We start from the raw sequence: 18,337 nt of genomic DNA, 5'->3' as shown, positions 1-18,337 counted from the left end.
AGAACTATGATATATGTATATCAGAACTATAATATATCTATATCAGAACTATGATATATCTATATCAGGACTATAATATATCTATATCAGAAGTATAATATATCTGTATCAGAACTAAAATATATCTATATATAACGATAATATATGTATATAAAAACTATGATATATCTACATCAGAACTATGATATATCTATATCAGAACTATGATATATTTATATCAGAACGATAATATATCTATATAAAAACTATGATATATCTATATCAGAACTATGATATATCTATATCAGAACTATGATATATCTATGTCAGAAGTATTATATATCTATGTCAGAACTATGATATATCTATATCAGAACTATGATATATCTGTCAGAACTATGATATATCTATATCAGAACTATAATATATCCATGCAGAACTTTGATATATCTACATCAGAACTATGATATATCTATATCAGAACTATGATATATCTATATCAGAACGATAATATATCTATATAAAAACTATGATATATCTATATCAGAACTATGATATATCTATATCAGAACTATGATATATCTATGTCAGAAGTATGATATATCTATGTCAGAACTATGATATATCTATATCAGAACTATGATATATCTGTCAGAACTATGATATATCTATATCAGATCTATAATATATCCATATCAGAACTTTGATTTATCTATATCAGAACTATAATATATCTATATCAGAACTATAATATATCTATATCAGGACTATAATATATGATATATTATAGTTCTGATATAGATATATTATAGTTCTGATATAGATATATTTTAATCCTGATATAGATATATTATCGTTCTGATATAGATATATCATAGTTCTGACATAGATATATCATAGTTTCTATATAGATATATTATATATCTATATAAAAACTATGATATATCTATATCAGATTATACTATATTATTATTATAGTTTATATATATATATATATATATATATATATATATATATATATACACACACACACACATATATATCACAACCATAATATATCTATATCAGGACTATAATATATCTATATCAGAACTATTATCTTTCTATCTATTATATATGTATATATGTATAATATGTATAATATAAACACATCCATATACATACACATGTATAGATAGAGAGATGGATAGACAGACAGAGAGAGAGAGAGAGAGATCAGAAAACCGCCCTGGTGTTTGATTCAAAGTTTCCCTCTGAGGTGTGCTGGTGTCATGGATTCACTGTTGAGAGCATCAACACAGACGGCCCACTGGGGCCTCAGCTCTTCCTCACTCCAACTGAATAAAAATTTGAGAGAACTTGAGTCCTCACACTCATGCACCGTTTTATTCGCTAACATTAGCAGCAGCAGGTGGGCTGCTGTGCTCGTGGGAAGTGAAGGAACAGGACCATGAAGTGGTCTGACACAAAATATTACAAGAAAGACAAAACTTAACCTTTTTCATTTCAAAGTATTTCATGTTTGATAGTATTCTTTGTATTTTAGTGTTTTTGACTTGTTTCATTTTTGAACAAATATTTCTGGGATTCCTCCTTTTACCACTTGAGGGGGCTTGTGTACTACCACTGGTACAAATACCACAGTTTGAGAATTACTGGTTTAGGACCCACAAGTTTTGTTGTTTTCACAATATTCAATTAGTTATTATGCAATTACTTTTCCTCTGACATTTAAAAAGACAATCAAATTTGAATTTGGTCTGTAGTTCTACACATGATGTGACGGTGAGAGCAAACCATTGACCCTCCAGCCTGCTTGTTTGTTTCCTTGTCTGCTGCATGTCCAGGTGTTTGTGAGGGCACTCTTTGACTACGACCCAAAGGAGGACAAAGTCATCCCATGTAAAGAGGCTGGACTAGCCTTCAAGAAGGGCTCCATCCTTCAGCTCATGAGCCAAGACGATCCAACCTGGTGGCAAGCCAAACTTGAGGGACATGCCAACCCCCGTGCTGGATTAATCCCATCCAAACAGTTCCAGGAAAGGTGAGAAACAATTCCAAATCAACAACCTGTCCTTTTTATGTTTCTTTTTCATAAAACTTGCCTGCCTTTATTGCTGTCACTGTCTCCAGAGTTTCAGCCTCTCTCCCCTCCTGTTTTTGTTTTTTTCTTACTCCACACTGACAAAATAGTCTTGGTTTCCGCAAAATGTCTGGTCTAAAATGAGTAATGGCAGAAAATGATAGCGCTGGTACAGGTCCACGTTGGACAACAAGTGGATGGAAAATCGCACTTCAGTATGTGCTCGGACAGCCCCACTTAATGTGCAACACAGAGGTTAGGGAGGATGGGGCAGTTTCTTGGCATTGTCTGACAGCAGCCAAAGACGAAAACACAGACAGTCTACAGAGGGAGGGAGGAGAGCAAAGCAAAGGAGAGAATTATTTCACCGTCAGATTTAAACCTGAACTGATGTCAACAGCAAGTGTTGTGTTTTTCTTTCACTCCCCAACTCTTTCAGCTCCCTTCTTTGCTTTCACTGCTCTCAGCTGATTGAATGAAGGCAGTAGATGTGGAAGCATGGGCTCTCTCTAGCAGTAAAGCTTGTCATTCCCAACGCAGTCATGAAAAAACGATGGTTTTTGTAGTGCCTTTCTCTTTTGCTCCCTTTCTTTATCTCTGTACTCTTTATCCAGGAGATTTGCATTGCGAAGACCTGTCGCATCCTTGCCAATTCAGAGGACCTCTAGCCGACGATCATGTGAGTATAAATTATCCGCAGGTATAGATCGTGGGATGAAATAAATCAGAATGCAAAAAAAAAACCCTGTTTGACCTGTTGGTTGTAAATGGTAAAAGTCAGGGATAGACAACTCCTGGCTGACCCTCAATTATCTCTACACTCTCAAGGCCACTGAAGCTGGCTGTACAGTTTTATACGGCAGCTACATGCCTGCCATCAGAGGGAGTGTGTCTGGATTTACCTTCATTTTTATCTTCCCTCCAATGTTTCAGTCTGTCTCTCTCTTTCACGGTCTTGCGATACGCTTTTGCCTCTTTCCCCTTCTGCCTTTCCATGCGTTGATGCTGTCCAAGTCATGAAGTGGCTTCAATGGGTGGGGGTTTGGAAAACCTCTCAGAGCCTTCTGTCTCCCCAGCCAAAACACCAGCATCCTACCCATCCAGATCCCCGATCCACATTTTAGAAATTGGAATGATAGACGAATGATCTGCTTTTAGATCTACCAATGGGATAAAGGCTTGCTACCGCAGCACACTCGCTTTTGTTGACTACGACTACATACTGTAAGAAAGTAGGCCTGCACTGTCATCCAAACCTCTACTCAAGCCAATCAAGCGCCAGTAGATCAACAGAGGGAGGTCGCAGCAATGTGCCGTTACATGTCTGGTTGTAACAGGTCAAGAAATGGAGGCATTCCTGTTAAAATGCCTTGATATATCAAATACGATTGTGTTTCACAGTGTATACAGAAGACACAAACAGGTTACACAAGGCAAAACACTGCTGCAAAAATGATAAAGGATAGCATTCAATGCAATTCATACCTTGGATTTGGGATCAAGATTGGAAAATAGGTTTTAAGTCACCTCGATATGATGGGATTTTATGGTGTCAGTGGTTACAGATTAAAATAAAAAAAAAAAACTCCAAATAGCATGTTTTATATTATGGGCCATGTATCCATTTCTGGGTAATTAGTTTTCCAAAACAAGAATCATCAACATTTAACGCATGAATGTAGAATACAGTAGAACTTTGAGGACGGGAATTATGTTTTTTCATCTTTTCTGACCTATAAATGTTGCCACAATGTCAAGCACTCGTTTTAAAAGCTGCCATATGTGATGTGATGTAAATGTACATGTACTTGGAAGAAATGCTATGGCGTAGAGCAGCGGTTCCCAATCTTTTTTGGCCATGCACCCCCTTCTACATCCCAACTGGGTTGACGGACCCCCAGTTCCCCACACCTTAGGGGAAAAAAAGCGCGAAAATGCCGCATACCGTATGTAGAAGATAACTTGTTCTACACTCCATCTTAAGATGAGGTACATTTTGAATAGCCTGCATTTATTTATTAATCAATATGTCAGCTTTTGATTTTAAATTTTACAAAGGCAATATTTATTTACATGTCTTTATTGTGTCGGAAAATCCTACTGAAAAAAAAAAAAACACTCCAAACCGCCATCACACTTTTTATCACACCCCGGGTGCGCGCATAACACCTTGGGGATCCCCGGCATGGAGGCATCTTGTGGTGAATGGTAACCATCAGTGAAATGGAACGGGAAGGCCTATATTGCAGTTCTAAACAAATTTTTACTTTATGACTTTATACCTTGAATGAGTAAGAGATAATCTAACGGGATAAGCTGTTTGTCTTCACTTCTCTAACTGCGGTAGTTTACGTAGGCTGGGTCATTTTTTACATGCTTGTAATGTTTATATGCTAACCATAAAAACAACCTGTGGGCATCCATGTTTCTTGAGCAAATACAATCAAACATATTTAGATCAGAAGTAGGAAAATAGGACTTGGAAATATTGACCTGTGACTGCAATGGAACTCAGCATAAGGCCTGCAGGCAGTATCAGCTGCCCACGTATGGGAGTCCTCCATATAAGGCCTGCATGAACTCAGCCCTATGCCTGCCCCCTTCCCCTGCTAGGCTTCAATGATGCCTAAGCTGTGAATTACATCTCATCAGTGTCCTAGCCGTTTTTTTGTTTTGAACTCCTGCATTGTCAAAATGATGAGGTGGTGCTTGGCAGCGCTCGCCAGCCCTTCTGAAGTTTGGAATTGTGACCGATCACTGCAGAGTGAGCTCAGCGGAAGACGCACATGGAGGACAAGAAAGGGGAGTGGTAAATTACGCAGACTGTTTTTGCGGGAAGCATAAAATACCAGGAAGAGAGACAGTGAGAGGCACAGCGCCTCAAAGATCTATGTAAGATTTGTCTCTGGGTCAAACCTGTCTAGGTGCTCTATAGAGTCCAAAATCAATTGCGAAGACAAAAATTAGTAGAATAGCTCTCCTTTACTTTTCCACGAATGTTGAAATTTGTCTTTGGCTCACCAAATATATTAAACAATGTGAAAGCAGACTTATAGCCTCTCAGACCAACAACAAATGAAAAAACAGGACAAGGTCCCATTATACACTGAAGACGCCGCCATCCCAGGGCTCTCTTGTAAAAGAGGGTCAAACGTCAACGTGACTTCTGGTAAAACAAAGGTCAATAATAACAGTAATAATAATAATGATAATTAAAAAAAAACGCAAGCTCCTTTTTTCAGTAAAGCAAACTGATGGGAATTGGTAAATGGACTGTCATTACATGTTAACTCATTAACCCATTCACATATTCGCTGATATGCTGATACCGGAGGCTGCCACAAAAGATGTCACCGATCTCATCAGGAGCTTTTTGGGGTCCAGTATCTTGCTCAAGGACACATCAGTACGGTTGTCAAGGGAAGTGAGGATTGAAGTAGCAAAACTTCATTTGCCACTCAACGTCACACTGATGACATCATGCTGGAAAGGATCTTTGTTTGGACTAGATAGGCTGCTTCATCTAGAGGGTCTGGCTGCGGTGACAGGCCAACCGAGACCAGTCGTCTGGATACTCAAACAGTTTGAAAAAAGGGAAAATAACATGGGAGAAAGAAAACACCCAACAGCAGTGGCAGAGTCAGCACAAAAACAGCAATATGACAGGAACCCGAGGAAAGAAATTTTTTAAACATTTTTTTCCCACAACAATTTCCAGCAATTTATTACAAATTCACAGTGTCCCGTTTTGTATTAATAACTGTGTGTGGCCCCTGGAATGTTGCTGTTCCAGAACATCTTTCGGGTGAGGGGTCTTTTTAAGTTTACCTTAGCTGAATGTTTTCTCTGCTGTAGCTCCAATACCACTCATACCAAACATCATCAACCTGCGATTAAAGACATTTTCTCCCATGCATGCCTCCTGTATCTTCAGGTATCTCTCTGCACTTTGTAAAATATTGCTTCACCTCTTCATGATTCCTTTTGTCCCTCTAGTCCACCCCATCTCCTTCACTTCATCTCTCTACTTTACAGTTGCACATATCCTAACATACATAGCATGGTGCTGGTATTGCCTAACGGAAGATTCAAGAAGAGGCATGTTAGTTATCCTCTGCAGTGTGTTGATGTTCCCCCCTTCATGCACTCTGCATCTCCCAAACATATGAACCAGAGGTGGGAGTAAGTCACACATGTGCAAGTCTCAAGCAGGTCTTGAGTCATTTTTGTGAGTGTTGAGTCAATTTGGGTCAAGTCATAGCTTTGGCCACGTAAGTCACAATTCAAGTCACAAAATTATATTATGACAACCGTCTTAAAGCGCTGAATTATTTGCATCCATTGAATACATAGGGAACATTGTAATCAAAATATGGTTTAATCCAAATCATTTAAAGATGTGACCATTCTTTTCTACTAAGAACTCATCTTATTTTTCCATTAAATATAACTTAAATTAACTTCCCTCTCAAACTTTCCTCATGACAATACAGATAATAAATACCGAAGGTAGAAACACATTAGCACTACGTTTCATAGCCCTGAGGCTACAGACACTGGGGGCTAGCTAGCTAGCAGCTAAAGCTAGCTCTAAATTGCAATGTAGACCTAGCAGCTAGTCAGAACTTACCTGCCAACTGAATCATACCATATTTTAGTCAAATCTTCTGTTATTTAAGAAGCTGGATTAATATAAAACGAAAACGTCAACATGCTCGTCACTTTTGACTTAAGGAGATGGGACGTTAGCTAACGTCAGGTTAACAAGAATGAACTAGCGATATCTCACATTACTTCTTCTTGTGTAGCCTGAAATGCTGAATAAATTTGATGTGGTGCTGGAGGTGTCCGAAATTTTGGCACTGCAGACCTTGCAAACAGCTACTCAAATATTCTTTGAACCCAAATTTTATGGTTTTGGTAACCGCGGTGCCACCTTCACCTCCCGTCTTCCAAAACTCCACTCCGACCACTCTAAAATCACCGGGGTGATGCGTGGGTCACTTGGTTAGCCAACATGCCACAGGAAACAAAAATAATGATTGAAAATACATTTTTAATTATTCACATATTAAAAAAGAGAGCAATGACTTGCATGCAAGTCAAAGTCAAGTCTCAAGTCATGGACAGCAAGTCAAAGTTGAGTCTTTCATCGCTTTTAGTCAAGCAAGTAACAAGTCCTCAATCCCATGTCTGATACAATCACTCAGCATGAATACAGTACAATACAGTAGATCTGCACTAATCTCTCAGTGACCCTGTTGAACCCACTGGCCATATTTTTCAATGTAGATTACTACTTTGGAGGCCATGTTTCCCTCAACATGGTGGTCAGCCCTTAATGTAATTTTACTTTTTCAATATGTAGCCCTGAAATTACCAAGAGAGTTAGGCTGACCATGTCTAAATTTAGGCTCTCTCACTTCAGATTCAGCACTGGGGAGAATTATGGATGTTGTCATTTCCTGGTTATGTTTAACCACATACTGGCATACATAGTGCAGCATAGCCTAAAATAGCCTGCTAAAAAGTTTTAGACAGACATTGTTGTGCTGTTCAGTTACGATTTCATTTTAATGACCCAAATCCTCTCATGAGTTATGGATTTTGGGACCCCATCCCTGTGCACAGAGGGCAGGTGTAAACCCATGCAACCCATACCAGGAATCACAAGTCTACTTTTGAGCTTAGGCTTCTTCTTTCTAATATCATCTATCATGCAAGGATCAGGCAAGAAATGATCATAGTAACGGAAAACTCATGTATCCATTTGGAGTGCAATAAATTATTTGAATATACAAAAGTGATTGTAATAAAATAAACTTTGAAGTAAAAAAGAGGACATGCAGATATGCAAGGCTGAATTGTTAGGAGATTTTATGTATGTTTGGAGAGGGAAACGGTCCAGGACTTGTATTCAGTAGCAGACATGGCCTGTTGAGCAGCAGTGGCTGGGCAAGAGATGGAGGGGGATAAAGATTGGCTCTTGAGGCCATACCGGCTCAGAACCTGTTAAGCTCTGGGGCCATAAACTACAACCTTTAATGTACTGTTGTGCCCCTTTTTTTGCCAAGCAGAGGTCAGAGGTGGTGAATGAGTGTGTCTCCGTCGTCTGTCTGTCTGTCTCTGTTCCTCCAGACCAGGAGCTCTGTCAAATGGAACAATATTGATCTTGGCAAGAGGCTGTGGCGCATTGCTTAATCATGTCCATTTACGCCAAACATTTACGAGATATAAATAATCCTGTTCCTCAGTGCTGCTGTCGCTGCTTTCTTTAATGGATTCCTTGGTTATGAAACTGACATATGAAGTGCAATCACTTGTCCTGATTAAGCCAATTATTACTTGTCCACAGGGGTTAGATCAGCTTTTTTCATCTAAAGTGTCAACATAGCCTGCATGTGTCCTCTCTTTATCCTCCCTAGCTCCCTTCATGCAGTACCTGGCAATTCTCCAGTCCCCCATCTGCTCTCCCAGAACACCCTGACAGCTATAGGCTTCCAACAGTATATCTTTTCCTCTGTCTGACATGCAAACCACTGTCTGATTATTTGGTTTGGTTTGCAGTCTGCCAAACACGTGGACACACTTATTGCTCACCTTGGGGTCTTTCTATGTCTTGGCACTATCCCTTTTTATTTGCTCCCTCTCTCGAATGAAAGACTGAACCATTTCAAAATAGTTTCTAAGATCCGTCTTATGTGGCCTTGAAGCTGGCCCTATGTTCAATTTATCCATCCGTTAAAATTTTTAACTTAAATGTTTACAGGCACAAGAGTAAATTTAGTACCATGGTGGGTTCAGGAGAATTTTCTTTTATTCTTAAAAGGTCCATACAACCTCATCAGAGACCTTTTATTTTTTTGGCTGGATGGGAGATTCCCTGTGGGTTTCTTGATGAGTGACAAATTTTCACTGTGGTTCACTGATGGTGTTTTCCATTGACTCATGGTCTTTCAAAATAAGTTAGCCTAAAGTGACAACCATGTGACCTGTGTAAGAGTTTGGCAAAACTCTCCAAAGTTCCATCTGCCAGCATGCACCTTGTGGGCAAAAGCTGCACCGTAATAATTTTAACAGATTTGGGCTTGCAGGGGCGGCACGGTGGTGCAGTGGTTAGAACTGTCGCCTTACAGCAGGAAGGTTCCGGTTTCGAGTCCCGGCTCAGGCACGGGATCTGTCCGTGTGGAGTTTGCATGTTCTCCCTGTTCCTGTGTGGGTTCTCTCTGGTACTCCAGCTTCCTCGTGGGGGGCTGGAGCCTATCCCAGCAGCCTTCAGGCGAGAGGCGGGGTTCACCCTGGACAGGTCACCAGTCCATCACAGGACCAACACATAGAGACAGACAACCATTCACACTCACAGTCACACCTACGGTCAATTTAGAGTATCAATCAGCCTCGTCCTCTCTTGATGTCTTTGGACTGTGGGAGGAAGCTGGAGTACCAGAGAGAACCCACACAGGAACAGGGAGAACATGGAGACTCCACACAGAAAGACCCCGTGCTCCAGCAGGGATTCGAACCCGGAACCTTCTTGCTGTGAGGTGACGGTGCTGACCACTACACAGAGCCAATACCACCAAATTAAATTAAGGAAAACAGCTAAAGTGGTTGTTTTTTTTAACTTTTTATTTTTACTTTTTAAAAAAAAAATAATTCTAGAGCCTTTACAGAATTTGCATTTAATTTGAAGATCGGTTCAAATTTGCAATATAAGTGGATGGAAATGCCTGTGTTTTCATCATCTCCTACATTAGCCAAGACTATTTGAAGACCAGATGGTAAAGTTATTACTTAAGAGATTCTATTCTAAACATGCTTTGTAGGCGCATGCAGATGTCCTCTGCAGCAGGGAATTATTGCTCGCTTTTGTGAAGTACCTTTGTCATTGTGTTTTCCACAAAAACTGGTTAAGTCAATCCTGCCAACGTGTTTGCTTATTTACAGCTGGTAAATTGTCAGATCGTCAGACTTTTTGTGCTTCTTTTTCTGACTCTGTTGCAATGTTGTCGTGTCTCCACATTGTAGCAATTATGTACATTAGCATCGTGCTTAGCCAGCCAGATTACAAAATTAATACTGATGTTTTAAACAAACTTATTTCATCAACCATCTGTTCATTTGCCATCCTTTTCCATTTCTCCAATTCTGTCATCCTCTGTGGCGAATCTCTAGCTGCTCGTGACAAGATATTTGCATGTCCCTTTCCAGGAGGATGTTGGCCATAAGGGATATAGTACAGCTGGTAGGCTGACTGGTGGTAGACTGGTTGTCTGCACACTGAGAATGTCTGAGAAAGTCATTGGCCACAAAGTGGGCTGCTGTGGCTCCCTGCTTTCTCTAAATGGTAGGCTTAGCTGCCATCATCACTGTGGGCTTGGTCATTCATACACAGCATACTTACATCAGAAACATGACTTCAGCTCACTCTCAGTGCTTTACTGTACTCTGAGAAAGGCGACAGTTTCACTGCCTTTTTAGGCATTCTTCAACGTGATGATGGCTCTTTAGATCAGGAATGTAGGTGTACAAAGCCATTAGGCAATGCAAACCATTCCTTTGGCAGATGGGCACCAGATGAAAGTCTGTAATAAGGGCAGCTCTTTCAGGATTTTAGATCTTTTACATTCTCATGCTGTCCTTGTTGTTACCCCTTTTAACTTTCCCTCTGTTTTCTCCCTCTAACCTTAGTACTATAATTGCCAGTGCCTGTGTTTGTCCATCTGACCGTTCGTCTGGAGTTGCAAGGCTGTGATCGGCTGCAAAATTTGACAAAACACTTATCATGGGTCTGGCACGAATCTGGTCATACACACCCAAAAATGTAAAAAAAAAAAAAAAACAACCCAAAAACATCAAAACATCTTGTGGTAGGCCTTTCATAGCCGTTCACAGCAAGCTTGTAGTGAGGCTGATGAGGTTATTATATACACAAAATGAACGCATGTTTATTTAAATTGTGAATCAATACTGTTTTACACATCTGGCTCCAGGTCCCATCTGGCTCTCTGTACATATATTCATATATGTACATAGTTATTATGGTTTGAACTCCTAAGCAATTTTTGGCTGGACCACAGGACCAACACAATGGTTGAGTGATCATAGTTATGCCATCGCTGCAGCAGTCAAGTGTTGAATTTTCCCAATGGCTGCTCCTTGTCCTAAAGGGATCGGCACAAAATGATGCACATGGTGATTGGTACGGCACGTTGGCACAGGGCTACTTTCTACAGCACTGGCCTGCTTTTCTGTGAAATGGCCGCGCTCTTGTCGACCTGGCAAATGCACCACGGTTTCAGCAGATGGCAGCGCTAACGGAAAAGCAAAGCATTTTGTCTCTGTGGCTGGTTTGTGGTGGCTGCCAGCGTTTATGCCAACTGAGACATACGCCATCAACAACTGTTGCACCTTGCAGGAATTCAAGTGAAAGCTTCTTTTATTCAGGGCGATCTAATTTCTAAGGTTTACCAATGATGTAAATCATCTAACTCTTTCAATATTGAACATTCAAGATGCATGAACACTTCACATGACTTAGCAGTAGCATTTCTTTGATGGATTGGTCTTCAATTTTCAATGTTCCCTTCATTAACCTGAACATTTACCAGGGCGAATTCTGTGGCATTTTTTTGTTGATGTTTTCAAGTATGTTTGTATTGTTTCAGTACAGATGAGTTTTTTTTCCATTGTGGGAAAATGAACGTGAATGTAGAATAAACTCCAGTCAAATGAAATGCTGATTTGATTCCCACTGAAACAGCCTTAAATGTGCGCTGATTTTAAGTGTTCTTAAAATCTGCGGCTACCTCAAGTGGGCTTTGTCAAGAGCATACGGGGAGGATGAGACAAAAAGGAACAACACTGTCATTCCTTGTGTGGATGGCACAATACTGGCCAAAACCTCAGCTAAAGATTCTCCAGTCCACTTACATCTGAAGGAGAGGTGACATTACCCTGTGGGGAAGGAGGTGCACATCTTGGCCAAAGCAGGCAGATCATTTGAAAAGGGAGATAAAGAAGCCATCTTTGACAAACTGGAGACACTGTCCCTGAACAAAGGGAGGTGGCCTCCGTCACTACCTGTCACCCACTTACAATATGATTCTGAGCACCCTCCCAAGGAAATTTTCATGCTTGGATCCACTTAGCCCTAATGACCCACATAGATACTGGATACTCAACAACTCTGAAACCCATACCTCGCATCCGTTTAAAAGTCTGCAACCCCCCAGCTGTGACTTAGAACTGAAGAAGCCTTTAAAATGAGAGACAAAACACCTGAAACAGTCCAACTGACTACGACACAGCATTCAAGAGGTACCACGACCTGGATTACTGAGAACCTCAACCAATATTTTGAGCTAATGAGAAGGTCTCTGTGTGGCTCAACTCACCAGGTACAAATTTTGCAATTCATGTTTTTAATTATTTTGTCTTATACTTTGCTTTTCAAAGATGACGTGGCTGTAGAGTTTGGTAGGTGTCCTCGAACTTGCGATGTCACTACTTCCCTTGCGTAATCAAACATTTTCTCTAACCTCTCAATTCCATGCCTTGCTTTGCTGATTTTCATTGCTGAGATCATCGAAGGTACTACTTAATTAATTAAAAATGAGTTCTTTCCTTGAAAAGGACTCAACTCTATCACATCTTTTGTTGGAACGTGTTAATCAAACCTTTAACGGCTGGTTCCCTTGCATAGTTGTGCTAGAGAAGGTTGGAAGTGTCCCTCTCTCCCTTTCCCCTCCTAGTGTTTGCATTTGGCTCGTCTCATTATTCTAGAGCTCACCGCTCTTGCACTGGACAATGCCACCTAACCTATCACACAATCTAACCATTCATATTCATACTTTCACAAATTCTCCTTACATAAACTGTGTTTCCACTGTTTAAACTCATTCTAATCTTTAACTGATGTACACATAGGTTGTGTACATTTTTTTTTATCAAAAAATTACATATTTCCTGTGTTTTGTGCAGAGCATAAGGTGCTTGTTTATCTGTCCTACTCATGACTATTCTAACATAATGCTGTACCTCTCTTCTGGCCTCTCCTTTCTGTCTCCGTCCATCACCAGAGGATGCAGACTATAGTTGTGGATTCCAACTAGGTGAGAGATGCTCTTTCTTCTTAACCTTGCTACCGTCCTCCTGTCCCCGTTGTTGATACATTAACTTTAAAAACAGGCACTGAGACTGTTCTTCCTAACATTTCTGTCCCTGCTTGAATTCCTCGGAACTACATCAAACCCTTTATTTTTTAAAACCAGTTTTTGTTGTCTCCACTGAGAAACATTTATTGTTTTTTAATAAGGACGTGACTGATTTTGCAGTGGAACTGATTCAGCAATGCAAAAAAAAAAAAAAAAAAGACAACCCTGTGGTGGTATATGAGCCTGTAATGGCAGATCAAGTCATAGATTTGCTTAATTTAGTCGTTATCTTATTTTTCCCTCTGCCTTGGCTCTGAAAAAAAAAAAACTTTTAGAATGGCTCTGGATGGATGTGTGTTAAAGGGATGGCTTGTTTTCCATGCCTTGTTCCAAGGTCCAGCATTTTTTTGATGTGGTTCTGGTCAGATGTAATGACAGTTACCATAGCCTGCCTTTCCAGAAAGCTACAAGAGAGGTAACCATTCCCTACAAATTTTCCCCACCATGTTTTTATAACACCTTCCATTTTCAGACAAATCATAAGTTATTGCCCCACTGGTGCCATCCTAGCTGGCTCATACAACAATCACTTATAGGTGTATGTCTTTGTCTTTCTGTCTCTTTCGTTATCCGTCTCTTTACACTTGCTCAGACATGGAAGTCAGGAGGATAACGAGCCCCAGAACTGTCTTTGTACACTACAGCATTTGAGACTCCAGATTGCAGTGCACATACAAGTGCATAAATGCTAAGTTTGAGGCATGTCTGCCAGTCTGAAGTAGGGTCACTTCCCAAAGCTGAACTATGCCAAACACCACTTGTTTTTTTTGTTTTTTTTTTCTAGTCCTCTTTGTCCATGTTGGCTTGCCCTCAATGTCACCCTGTCCGCTCCATGAGGTCAATGACCTCAGCCTCTCATTTCCTTCCTGGGTACCAAAACAACATCCAGCACTCTAGTGGGTTTGCAGCATTTTTCCAACAAACCAGAATGAGGTTTTACTGAAATGAGAGAATGTCCGGAGGAGGAGGAGGAGAGAAAAAATTGAGTTATAATAACATCTTCTCTATGAGAGTACTTGTTGCATGAGTTTTCAGCCTGTTGGATGTGGTTGTATGATTTAAAGTTGGCCCATTCCAAACAGTTTGAAATCCTAGAACTCACAGATGCTTTTGTAATGCTACTGAGGTTGTACGGGGAAATAAAGGAGGCGGTGGGAGGGGGTATGCAGTTGTTGTCTGAAGTTTTTGGTTTGTTTTAATTTTCATGCCTTTTTCAGTGATGCAATGTGTATAAAATCCATGGCCAAAAGCGTTCCCGGGGTATTACTTGGGGATGAGTGGATTCCCGTGCTCAGAGCTGCTGCTTGACTCTAGAGCCAGCAATGAGAGAAGGAAACCCCCCTTAGAAAGGGGAAACTTGTACCCCAGATGCCTTCCCATCAATTTTTGTGGGCATGGCTTGAAGGTTTAAACAAACAGGACAAAAAGAATATGGAAAACTGTAAATGAGAGTGCATCATGCAAAATGAGCACAGGAAGCAAAAGTAATTCAAGAACAGGTGTCATGCATTGAACATTAGACCTCAACACTGATCACACTTTTCGCTAATGATTTTACACAGTATATACAAGAGAATTTTACCAAAAAAAGATTAAAGAGATTTGAAACTTGTGTCTAACTCGGTCAAACATGTTTTCCCTAAAGTGTAACCAAATCAATAAAGGGGTTCAGGTCACTGAGGATTTGGTGAACATTTGATTAGAGAATGGGTTTTGGAGTATAGACCAAATCAGAACTGTTATATCATTCAGTGGAAGAGGCAGGATGGTACTGGAACTCACACCACAGTCTCCTGTAGTTTGGATCGGGCCCAGGGTTGGATCCCTTTGGGGGAGGACCGAAAGCTCACAATAAATTGGAATTACCGACCAGGTGCCTGTTGATGAAAATGTTGCTGTTGTCATTGAGGTACACACAGACTTCAAAATTCATAGTTCTCTCTCTGCAAAAGCACACACACACACACTTACAATCCTCTGGGACTCAAGTTGCCTCTGCAAAAGTGACTGTCTGGGACTTTTTGGCTGGACAACACAATTGGGCTACAGCATGAAGTTACATGTGGTCATAATTCAAAACTAATTGACAACAACAACAACAAAAACCAAAATGCATAAACAATCTTCTCAGTATGTCCCTTTTCCACCCCCTTCTGCAGGCCATCTGATTTTTAAGAGGTAATGTTTGCACTGACTACAAATACCTGGTCGTTCACCTCAACAGTAAAATCGTCTGGACTCACAACATAGATGTCCTGTTCAAGAAGGGCCAAAGTCAGCTCCACCTGCTGAGAAGGCTGAGGTCCTTTGGCATGTGCAAAACACTGTCGAGGACTTTTTATGACTCTATGGTGCTGTTTGTGAGCCTTTATGCAGTGGTCTGTTGGGAAGAAAGAACACTCCTGCAGGTCCTTCATCCCAGCAGCCGTCACTGTTCAACCATCTCTTAAAGTTGATGTGGTCACTGCTGTCTCACGCCACATCGTGTCCTAGAATTCTTTACCTTCACTATCCTATGCAACATCCATTGTCATTCATATTTATCATTTTGTTTGTATGTATTTTGCACAGTTGTTTTTTATCATTTCATCATCCATCCATTATCTATACCACTTATCTGTTAAGGATCGTGGAGGTGGGGGGGGGGGGGGGGTTGGAGCCTATCCCAGCTGACACTGGGCGAGAGGGTTCACCCTGGACGGGTCGCCAGTTCATCGTAGCTAAAGGATACTTCAACATGGTCACCGGTGGAAGTGAGGATCAAACCAGCGACTTTTCGGTTGCCAGATGACCACTCTACCTCTGAGCCATGCCCCCCCCCCCCTTACAACAAAACCTATGAAGGGAGAGAATAATTTAGTTGCATTAGATAACTTAAGGGTCTTTAGGATTGAACCAGCGACCCTTCGGTTGGGAGCTGGCCACTACCCCTCCAAGCCATGCCGCCCTCACAGTTTCATAGTTCTTTCTATTTCTAATTTCTCTCTCTATATATTTTTACTATGTCTTTTTTTCTCTTTTGTGTTCAACCTGTCTATCTCTCTTGACTATGCTGTTGAAATAAGTGAATTTCCCTGATGTGGAACCAGTAAAGTCCATCTTATCTTATCTTATCTTATCTTATCTTATCTTATCTTATTAAAATGAAATGTTCTGAATATTTTTCAACCACTGTTGTCTGGTCGGAGGGCAGCCTAGTGCTGTCCATTAGCTTAAGTGCAGTGCATCAGTCATAGTGGCAACGGCGACACCCATCCTCGTCTCCAACACAACGAGACCGACTGTGTCTTAGCAAATAACGCAGCTTGAGCTATTGAGTTGAATAACCAAGGTCAAAGCTGGGCTTCTAGCTCATTCCTAAAGCTGTAGCAGTCATGCATGCAGAACTTAATAACAATAAGTACACTTTATTAATCCCACACAGGGGAAATTTATATTGTTTCAGCAGCATTTACAGAGGGAAGAAGAAAGGATAATATAAATTAAAAGAAAGAAAATATCTATGAAATAAGAAGCAAGATAGCAGGAGCCTGTCCCAGCAGCATTTGGGCGAGAGGCAGGGTTCACCCTGGACGGGTAGCCAGTCCATCCTACAGCACAGCTGTTCATAAGATGTTGAAGGGGCAGCTGTTTGAGTGATGGGGTGCTGCTGCACATGGCTGTGTTTTATTCACCCACCACAGGCTAACCAGAGAGACTTCTACCTAGTTTTCTTGGAGCTATAAGTGAGGATTTATGTGAATGTGAGGGCCACTGCATAACTCTTTAACTATAACCCCAGATAAGGAATGGTGATTCATGTACTGTTAAGCCAAAAACAAAGTGCTCTTTTTAGATTATGCTCAGTTTGCAACCTTACTATACCAGTGGACAAAGTAGGTCCGAGCCTGCCTGCTGCATTGCATTGCACTGCAAGTGCATTTAGTGAATTCAGCTAATTCCCATTCATGTACTGTATTGGGAAATATCAATATTCAAGGTCTCAACCCACCTGCACCCCAACCTCTGCTTTTTGTACCATCTCTGACTTGATCAGCAGCACTTAACTTGTCATTACTACTGTTCTTTACCGTATGGGGCTGCTGCTGTCACAGCAGAGCCATACTTTTTATTTTTGGTCCTTTTTTGTGGAGCATAGGACATTGACCTTCCTTGTTGTGTCAAAAGTTCAGTTTATGGGATAGATTGGCAAGCCCTAAACCCATCCTTCCATCATTTCTAGCTTGAGTTGGCTTGACTTTTCTCTATCCTAGCCTGTTGTCCTCCAGGTCATACAATATACATACAATATATCTCCTCACATCAAGCCCAGCCAATCCCTGCTCATGTTAGTAAAAGCTGCCAATACAAGCAATGTAACGTACCAGCAATGTGAACCATACAACAGAGCCTTACCACAAAATCAAACTGACTACAATGGTTTGTTTTTGATGAAAGGGGTCCTGACTGAAATGAGTATGATTTTATTAGGTTAACCATAATCGACAAGTTTTGTTTACATTGGAATTGACGACAAATCAAAGTACTTGAAAAGTGTCTGCTTGCTTTCAGTGGGATATCATTATCATCTTGTATTTGTGTTTCTTCTTTTCTCTGTCTAATCAGGAAATCTGCCTTCACATGCATGAAAACGAATGAAACTTTGCACACAGGTCCATTCCTATGCCAGACTTCTTGAACAGGCATTGTGGGCTGTGAGTGCCGATGGTGGAGTTACAGAAACTATCTGAAGTTTACAACTTTGAAAATAAAAAAAAACCATCATGTCATGCCTGTTAGCACTTTTCAAATTTCACCCGAAGGTAGGCCTCTTCTCACCTATACAGTAATCGATCTTTCATAAAATAAATTACTAGAATATAACTCGATGTTGTCAACAAACTCATGAGTACAATTTGGAGGGAAAAAAAAAACGGAATTTTTCACACTTTGATACTTTTAAATCGGCTTTTTATACGCAACACAGGAGTGAAATTACAATATCCTCAATCCCTCAGCACCGAACACAATTCTGTCTCAGTTCCAGTTTCCAGTACTCGTCTGCTTGATTACATGGACC

At 40.6% G+C, this 18,337-nt stretch overlaps 1 protein-coding gene across 2 annotated transcripts in view; it reads left to right on the top strand.

Annotated features, from left to right (window-relative positions):
- The window catches only part of mpp7a (MAGUK p55 scaffold protein 7a), a 123,238-nt gene that overhangs the window by 75,417 nt on the left and 29,484 nt on the right, over nucleotides 1-18,337 (top strand). The window contains exons 10-13 of one of the 2 annotated variants that reach the window (XM_086192124.1): nucleotides 1,827-2,023; nucleotides 2,677-2,741; nucleotides 12,521-12,541; nucleotides 13,144-13,176. In XM_086192124.1, coding sequence (XP_086048250.1) covers nucleotides 1,827-2,023; nucleotides 2,677-2,741; nucleotides 12,521-12,541; nucleotides 13,144-13,176 — 316 coding nt within the window. The remainder of the gene's footprint in view (nucleotides 1-1,826; nucleotides 2,024-2,676; nucleotides 2,742-12,520; nucleotides 12,542-13,143; nucleotides 13,177-18,337) is intronic. The other variant, XM_086192125.1, reaches the window with a different exon arrangement.

Source organism: Aulostomus chinensis, chromosome 21, assembly GCF_037954235.1.
Source record: "Aulostomus chinensis isolate RoL2024-O1b breed Wild chromosome 21, RoL_Achi_v1.0, whole genome shotgun sequence".
Classification (NCBI taxonomy): Eukaryota; Metazoa; Chordata; class Actinopteri; order Syngnathiformes; family Aulostomidae; genus Aulostomus; species Aulostomus chinensis.
The sequence above is the reverse complement of the archived record's forward strand: the minus strand, read 5'-3'. Positions and strand labels throughout refer to the sequence as shown.